We start from the raw sequence: 8,710 nt of genomic DNA, 5'->3' as shown, positions 1-8,710 counted from the left end.
AAATAAAAATAAAAAATCCACCCCCTGAAATGCTGACACGTGAAAGCCTTTTGGTCCCGGTTGGTGGCACCAACCGGGACAAAAGGCCCCCCTGCCCGGGCAAGCGGCAGCAGCCACGTGGAGCCCCATTTGTCCCAGTTTCTGGGCGGACCGGGACTAAAGGGACAAGGGCTTTAATGACGACCCTTTAATTCCGGTTCATGAACCGGGACAAATGGCCCTCACGAACCGGGACGAATGGGGTTTTTTCTATTAGTGTATGTAATTTTACGCAAGGCCAAGTTTTATTTATGCATGCTAGTTAGGATGGGTGCACCTTTGGTTGGAAAATACAGTACGTCGGTGTCATCACCGATGCCATCCGCGATCATCAGAAACAAGTTGGCGTTGCGTGCTAGGGCCGATGCATCTTGTCTCAGTGTGGGGTTATACTATTGAGGATTTAATCGCCGCTGCCACAAAAGAAACCATGCGAGCTGGAGACAGAGATGAAGCAAAAGACCGAATTCTTCTCCGGGTCTCTTTCGAAGAGGAAAATCACCGCTGCAATTTATTTTAATAATCTGTCTACCTGCACTTTTATACGTGTAGTTCCATCTATAGCTAGTGCACTATTTGCTGCATCCATGCAATACCACGGACTAGAAGCCTTGTCGACTTTGCTTACAAGAAACAGCATGTGTATACATCCAAAGCGGTTTTGTTGGGCCGGTACTACACTCTAGCAGTAACTAATTAATTGATGCAAATACACTTTACACAAACCTGACACTCCTACAGCTAGCTGCAGTGAACTACTGTATCCACTACAGGAATAACACTGAAAGCCGAGTACCCAGAGTATTTGGCTAAGGCGATGCGAAGGATTGTAAGAACTAGACGTTTTCGTATCGTCCCTGGCGGCTGGAACCCTAGTCGCCGCCAGGAGAGGCCAATCTCCCGGCGACGTCCTCCGGCGGCTCCTCTGCCGGCGACCTCGGTCGTTGGTGGTGAGGGGGGGTCATCGGATCCACGCGTGTGTATCGTTTTTACTTCCTCATAGTTTAGGTTTTTAGGTTATTCATAGTCTTGATTTTGGCGGCGATGATCACAGCGTTGAGTAAAGATTTTTTGGATCTTTCCCTAATGAGGGCATCGGTCCTATGGTTGGGATGAATTTGGAAACCAGTCTGTTCAAATAAGGATGGTGTGGCGGCGGGCCATCCTCGTCGTGGACCTGTATTCTCGGGCTCCGCCGTTGCGACGGTGTTTGCTCCAGCGCCGGCGCGGAGCTCGGGAGGTAGTCCAGGAGCGGATGCATCTACATCGACGACATATGGAAGATGAAACATGTGCTGGGTTCGTGGTTCGTGGATGGCAGGTATAATTTTCTCCTTCGGCGTCTTAGTCGTGGTGGGGTGTCAGATCTGGAATTCGATGGCGTGCCCAGGGTGTTTCCCTGGTCTGATCCGTTTAACGACAAGGGCATTCACTTTTGGTGAGTCACCTTGGAGGTCTGCAAAGTTACATATCAGCGATGAAGCCGTGTCGAGCTCGGGTGAGGAGGTGAGTTGTCATTCTTTCTTCGGTGGCTGTTGTGGTGGTGCCGAAGGCAGACGATGGCGTTGGTGTCAAGCTCAGAGATGTTTTGCTATCTTTTCAGTTTTGTTATGTCGGTTGTTTCGTGACTTGTACTTTAATCTTTATGATATGAATTGGACACGTATTACCATATAAAAAAAAGTATTTGGCTAAGGCCTGAAAAATAGTGGGACTTGATGGGCAGAAACTTGTGGATAGGCCCAAATAAATGGACGACTCGCCTCAACCTACATTGTAGTGGGCCAGCCCATTAGTTCGAACAGACAAGAGTTCATAGTTAGTTAGTTAGTTTCTTCCCCTAAAGAAAAGAGTTTAGTTTCTTTCTTCCTTCCTTCCTTCCTTCCTTTTTCGTTTTATTCTTTAAATTTTATTTATATTTCGAAATATTCTGAGTATATGTATTACAGAAACTAATTTACTTATATTTAAAAAGTTTTGCCGCTTATTAAAAATATATTTGAGCTTCGTAAAAAATTGTTCACGCAATTTTACTTTTTTTGAGGTTAAAAAATGTTCGAGGTTCAAAAAATATTTGAGATTCGTAAAAATTGTTCACGCAATTTTTTTTTGAAGTTAAAAAATGTCCGAAGTTCAAAAGATATTTGAGCTTCGTAAAAAAATGTTAACATCATTCAAAAACAATAGAATCGCTTCATCTAAATTTTTTTCACTCATTTCAAAATTTGGTCATGACATTTTTCAAAAATAGTGATGAAAATCTAAAATTTTGTCTGGTAATTTCTGAAAAATGCCCGTGCCAATTAAAATATATTGATGAAATTTTAAAATGTTTGCATGTTTGAAAGTAAGTTTTCATGATATTTCAAAAAAAATGTTCAAAAAATTTATAAAACTTATTCTTGTAGTTTTAGAAAAAACATTCGTATCAAACAAAAATGTGTGTGCCATTTTTAAAAATGTTTTAACACTTAACAAGTGTTGCACTTTTTAAAAGAATGTTCATGAAATTTTAAAAAATGCTCAACACGTGTTTAATATTTTTTCACTTTGTGTTTAATATATTATAGCCACAATATTTTATTTTTTGGGATAGAAAAAACGCAACAAACAATGACAAAGCCCAGCCTGCTAATTCTTGAAGGCTTCAGATCCACCTTGTGCCGGTTGGTCTATTGGGCCTCTGCTGCGTCCGTCCAGATCTGTCGTCTCATTGCTCGGCACTGTCGCCGCATCTCGCTCACTCCACCGCCGAAGCGCCGTCCCCCGCACTCCCTCTCTCCCGTCGGCGTGCGTTCCGGCGAGGAAGACGGCGGTTGCCCCCTCCAGGTCGGGGCGGCGCGCACAGCGGCAAAGATGGGGGAGGACGAGAGAGGCGAGGCCTCCTCTCACAGTTCGCTCGTCGCTTCCTTCATGCGGTGGAGTCTTTCAGAAATTCCAACCCGCTACAGTCTGCAGGTAAACCGAATCATCGCGTTACCATTTGGGTGCTACTGCCTCCTTCCAAAAAAGCTTGTCCCAAACTTGTGTTTCAAATGAATGTATCTAACACTAAGTTAGTGCTAGATATATCCATTTGAGGGACAAACTTTTCCGGACGGAGGGAGTATCAACTAGGGAGTATATAATATAATCGTCCGCCGAATTTGATGAGGCAGAAGGGATATTGATTTTTCATGCGGTCGAACCATTTTTTTTCGTGGCTTCAGATTAAGTAGCTCTGTCATTTTTTGATGTAAAAAAAAGTAGCTCTGTCATTTAAGCAATTTCGACATATATCTATGTAGGTGACCTCAGTTGATTTGAGCACTCTTTGGTATAAATTGAGCAGAGATGTTGCAGATTTTAGGTTGAAAAAGAATTGGGGACTTGTGGTTGTCCTGCGGAAGAAGGTTGCCAGATAAGTAACCAGGTTGATTATGAGGGTGGTGGTATACGCTATGCAAGAGGAAAATACGAGGTTGATATGCTTGACGTCTGCAGATGGGGGCATCTGCTAACAGTTAGTAGCATATGTTCACAACACTCCACAGCCACAGTTAAAAGCTTAACACTATAAGCAGTTACAGGAAGTACTTGAGATGAAGCAACAATATTTCGTTCAGATATATTCAGGCTTCCAACCCTCTGCTGCATCCAGATCTTCCTCTCCGCATCTGCTAAAAAAAGACTTTGGTGGTTGCTTCCTTCATGATGTGGATGCTCTCAGAAATTATTACCTGTAGGTATGAGGAAAAATTAGTATACGAGTTCTGGCAAGTCTTAAGCATGGCTTTGGATTAAGTACTAGTGTCATTTAAGCAATTTCATTCGATTTTTTAAGCAATTTGAATATTTATTTGTGCAGCAGAACAGAGCGCGCTGTGCTCAGTTGATTTGAGCACTGCTGCGGATAAATTAAACACAGATGGAACGAACCTTCCCTAGCGAGGAGGATTGATTAGCATGGCATGTTGTTACTGAATTCAATGCGAGAAACATTAGAAAGAAGGGGGATTGATTATTTACCAGGGAACTCATGTGGATACTGATTTATGTGGGACAACGGACACCAAGTCGAAATACTCTCCACCTTCTCTACATCGTCTTTGCAACTCCGGGCAGTGTCCTATGATTAAGAATTCAAGGGCTGGCAACCGCTCCAGGAGACCATGCGGGAATTTCTCCATAGCTGGACAACCCCAAATTCTCAAATCCCTAAGAGAAGTGAGGCCACACATCCCATCAGGCAGCACTTTAAGACCACTGCAGAACTTCACATGGAGATGCACCAGCTTGGCAAGATTTCCAAGGTTCGAAGGCAGTGCCACCATTCTATAGCAGTATGCAATCATTAATTCCTCCAAGGACAGCGGAAGGGTTTTCATATTAGACGATGAAGTGTTCCCCTCCAGGTTCATACAAGAAGTGATACGCAAAACACGAAGACAATCCAACCTCCGGAGCTCCTCTGTTGGCCAGCGGACAAGATTGCTGCATCTATCAATCGTCAGATCTTCCACGAATTGAAAGCATTTCTGAAACATAAGTTGTGATCTGTACGATCCGGAGCTTGTGACCAAGCTGTTGGGCCCTTCCAGAGTCAAACGCTTAAGCTTTTTAAGAGATCTTTGACTTTGGGAAACTAGACTCCAATGGTTCATTTTTCCAAGATATCTTTGATTTTGGGTCTCTAGAGACAACATGGGCATGTTTTCTGGAGACCCAAGGGTTAAGCTGTCAAGAAATGGCCAGGAGCCCAAATCTATCCTCGTAAAAACTAAACCCACTGCAGTACTGTGAACCCCAACTATTGTCAACTCGCTGACAATGGGGATCACTGGAATACTTGCAAGCTTGGGGCAATTTTCGATCCTTAGCTCTTGAAGCATCGGGAACGTTACCAAGCTGTCGATAGGCTCCCACCCACTATTTTGTACCCATATCTCCAGGCTTGCTAACTCAAACAACACCATCTTCTTCAACCTTGGGAACATTTGTAGAGGGGTAATGCGTCCTCCAGCTTCCACATCAAAATTATTACATAATGTGGCCAGATTATCCATCCTCCGTAACGACAGTGTCTCTAGAGAGACCGAGAGCCATACTACAGGTATACTCTTGCACCTTGGGCAGTTGGACATTGCGAGTTCTCTCAAGGAGTTAAACATCTGAGGCTTTCTCATCCATTGTGATATTTGTAGGCCACCATATCCACGTATCTCGAACTTTTGGATATTACTATGAGGTTCTAAACACTGGAGCACTTCTTCCACATCATTAGGCTTATCATACCTTTCTTGGTCCCAAGAGAACAATAACTCACTTAGATTTTGCTTTCGACTGAGATTGGCTTCTTTTGCATTCCCCCCACTCTTTATCTTGCTCAGGTTGAACAACTCCAACCTATTGCTAAGGTGTTGTATGTCTTTGAGTTGCTCTATTCCAAGGCCATCTCCAGTATCCACAACAAATGTTGTTAATATGTGAAGGTTGTTCAGTAGACCAAAGTTGGGACACATACTTTCGAGACTACCACAACCAGAAAGATAAAGATGCATGAGCTTTCTTAGTCTTGCCATGTCTTCTGGTAACCACCGCAGCTTCTGGCATTCTATGAGCCTCAGTGTTTGCAAGTAATATAACTCGCATATTGAATCTGGCAAGCTAACGATGTTAGACCCAGAGAGGTCAAGATACCGTAAATGTTTTACATTTATGGCCTTGCAAACGACAAATGAAGAAGCAAAGCACTTCAATGCTCTTAGTGAGGCTGATACCTGTAGCAACGCTTTAAAATCCTTGTGTGATTCTGAACAAGCTAATAAAGTGCGGAGGTATGTTCTGTCTTTGCATAACCCACTGATTGGTTTCAATTCAGTATCTGACATTTGCATGTGACAAACATCTTTTAACAATGCTTTTTGCTGAGTCAGTTCTTCTATACTTGCACATTCATCTGTGACATCTTTTGCTAGATCATGCATTAAATCATGCATTTTGCAGTTAATACTCACATAACTTCCTATACTCAAATGTTGTCTGAACTCTTGCTTATCTTGGAGGAAGGACCTCCAAACCAGCTCATCAAAAATGAATTCTCCTCTTTGTGTCAAATCCATTGTTCCCTTCTCTTGAATAAAACCATTTGCTATCCATAGCTGGATCAAGATGTCCTTGTCCATCTCACAGTCCTTGGGGAAAACTGCTAAAAATGCAAAACATTGCTTCATTTCAGATGATAGGTGTCTGTAGCTCAACTTTAATATAGACATGATCTCATCTGTGCCTCTAACATTATCCCCAATATTATTTTCTTCAACGGCCTTCCATTCTTGTACTTGTTGATATGAACTTAGCAATCCACCCATTGTCTTGAGAGCAAGAGGCAACCCCCTGCATTTGTTGACAATACGTCTGCCAATGCTGACCAACTCTGCTTGCTCCTGCTCTACTCCGTTGCTATATGCTTTCTGTGCAAACAATTCCCAAGAATCTTGTTCACTCAGACATGCTAGCTTATGGGGTCGAAGGGTCTGCATTATAGAGGCCACTTTCTGGCTTCGAGTTGTGACGACTATTACGCTTCCTAGTCCACCAAGAGAACACAAAAGAGGCTTCAGGACATCCTCCCAGCTCCTCTCATCTTCATTCCACACATCATCAAGCACAAGTATAAACCTTTTTTGGCCAATGACTTCCTCAAGTTGCTTTTGCAACAGCTCAATGGTGTCAGACATCTCACATCTTTTATTTTGAGCCAACTGAATGATAGATTTCAATAGAGCAATGGCATCAAAGTTGTCGGCCACACAGTACCACATCTTCAACTGAAAATGTTGCTGGACACCTTGGTCATTATACACCATCTTAGCGAGAGTTGTCTTGCCAAGACCTCCCATCCCAAAGATGGGCAGCACCTGCACCTTCTGCTCTTCTTGCTGGTCTAGCAGCGACTTCACTACCACCTCCTTATCATCATATCTTCCAAATATTTTTGTAGAGTTGTCCAGTTTGGAGTGCGTCTGCCGCCAAGGATGTTGCTGCTCTTCCCTATGGACAGAATTCTCCAGACCAAACTTGTTCATCTCCTCAACCAACCTATTGATCTTCTCAAGGATGTTTTTGAGTTTCTTGCTCATCTCAAACCGGAAGAGCAATGGGCTGCGGTGCGTGATGTAGCCAAGTACCTTGCGGGTAGTGGACTTGCCAATCTTAGACTGGCGGCGCAGTGCCTCGTACTGGAAGTCGTCGAGCACGTCGTCGGCCTCGTAGGCGACGGACTTGAGCTCCTTCATCCAGCTCTCGACATAGCAATTTGTCTCGCTCCTCTCCTCGGCGTTGGCCAGCTTGCACTCGATGGCTAGCAGCTGACGCTCTAGCGTTCGGCGGTCGTCGTCAAGGCCACACATGCGGGTCACCGTCTCCACGAGTGTGCCTGCAGCCTTGCTGGCCACACCGCGCACCAGAGGGAGAAGCAGCGACTCTGCCATGATCTTGCAGGTTGGAGGAACAAGAAACTGCACATATGAAAGAAGAAAAAAGAGGTTAAGCACCGACAGAACACGAACAACCTTGTAAATCCTATGGAGGCAGGAAACATTATACTCCTAGCTTCAAAGCATGGCTTACCACCTCGTAATCCTTGTTTTATTTTACTTTTTTTTCTTAATTCTACAATAGCTTACCTTTTAGCTCTTGTATAGGTACATCCCTCTTCTACATACCTTTTGATACATACTGTACAGCTAAAAGAACAGAACAGGAAGAACAATCGAAGAAGAGCAAAACAGGGCCAAGGATTGAAGAGAGAATTCACCTGAAGAACACCTAAAACTGATCTTGTCCAAATTGGTGAAAGAGCGACGATACTGGTGCTCGTTTCGTCACCTCACTATGGGAGGTTGCTGGAGAGAGGATGGAAGCAAATGGAGATAAGATCAAGGAATCCAAGAGCTGTATATTGACTGGTACGTGTATCTACCAGTGGTCCCTCATTTATTTGCAACTATGCGCCACTATTGTTTAATATTTCTATAATTTTCTGCAACTTGCATATATAAAGAATTGGCATGCATCATTTTATAACTTGCACGTAGGACAATAAGTGTAGAGATAAATAACATGCATCCAACTGCTGCGAAGACTGGTTCAGCACGGATGGGCAAGACATTGTTTTCTATCTGTCACTTGTTCTATGGCGCACTAGATGGGAGGCACGGCACATGGACATGGTAATTGATCCGTATCATTTTTATCTTTTGTGATGTAACTTCAAATTTTTCATACTTAATTTTTCTTCTGTTGGCTACTGCTGCAGGACAAATTGAGAACAAGGAATCTCATAAGCACGAAGAAATTTCTGCGTGGAAGTATTAGCTGCATCAATTCTTTTCAGTCCAAAACGAAAACTCGGGTCTCTAACTGAGATTTTTGTTTAGCGCACTAACTTCTTCATCTAGAGTGTAGATCACCAAACCAAAAAGTGGTTTTTAATGAGGGCTGCAGGGGCTCGTAAGTAAACTAAAGGGCATCTGCAGGGCAAAAATATAGCTTGAGAAAACAAATATCAGTTTCCAAACCAGATTTCTCATCCTCCCTCGCACTCTATATTGCATTATTGCTAGAGAATGTCCCATCCTCGCTTGCTGGAATTCTTCCTGTGCAAGCAGCATGCTACGGTTTGCCGAAC

At 43.4% G+C, this 8,710-nt stretch overlaps 1 protein-coding gene across 2 annotated transcripts; it reads right to left on the bottom strand.

Annotated features, from left to right (window-relative positions):
• Positions 1-3,484: 3,484 nt before the first annotated feature.
• On the bottom strand, positions 3,485-7,972 carry LOC123163791 (disease resistance protein RGA2). Of its 2 annotated transcripts, none has more exons than XM_044581171.1 (3): positions 7,838-7,972; positions 4,048-7,538; positions 3,485-3,758 (listed from the first exon to the last, which is right to left on the bottom strand). In XM_044581171.1, exon 2 carries the CDS (start codon positions 7,509-7,511, stop codon positions 4,056-4,058), a length of 3,456 nt encoding a protein of 1,151 aa, XP_044437106.1. In that variant the 5' UTR covers positions 7,512-7,538; positions 7,838-7,972; the 3' UTR covers positions 3,485-3,758; positions 4,048-4,055. The 2 variants fall into 2 exon arrangements, with proteins under 2 accessions (XP_044437106.1, XP_044437107.1); XM_044581172.1 differs by lacking the exon at positions 3,485-3,758 and having other exon boundaries at positions 5,407-5,677; positions 5,799-7,538.
• Positions 7,973-8,710: the final 738 nt, after the last annotated feature.

Source organism: Triticum aestivum, chromosome 7D (genome assembly GCF_018294505.1).
Source record: "Triticum aestivum cultivar Chinese Spring chromosome 7D, IWGSC CS RefSeq v2.1, whole genome shotgun sequence".
Classification (NCBI taxonomy): Eukaryota; Viridiplantae; Streptophyta; class Magnoliopsida; order Poales; family Poaceae; genus Triticum; species Triticum aestivum.
This window is presented reverse-complemented; position numbering and strand designations above follow the sequence as displayed.

Bases quoted from the DNA above. Each gene is read 5' to 3' on its own strand.
- LOC123163791 (XM_044581171.1), bottom strand. From the start codon at position 7,511: ATGGCAGAGTCGCTGCTTCTCCCTCTGGTGCGCGGTGTGGCCAGCAAG.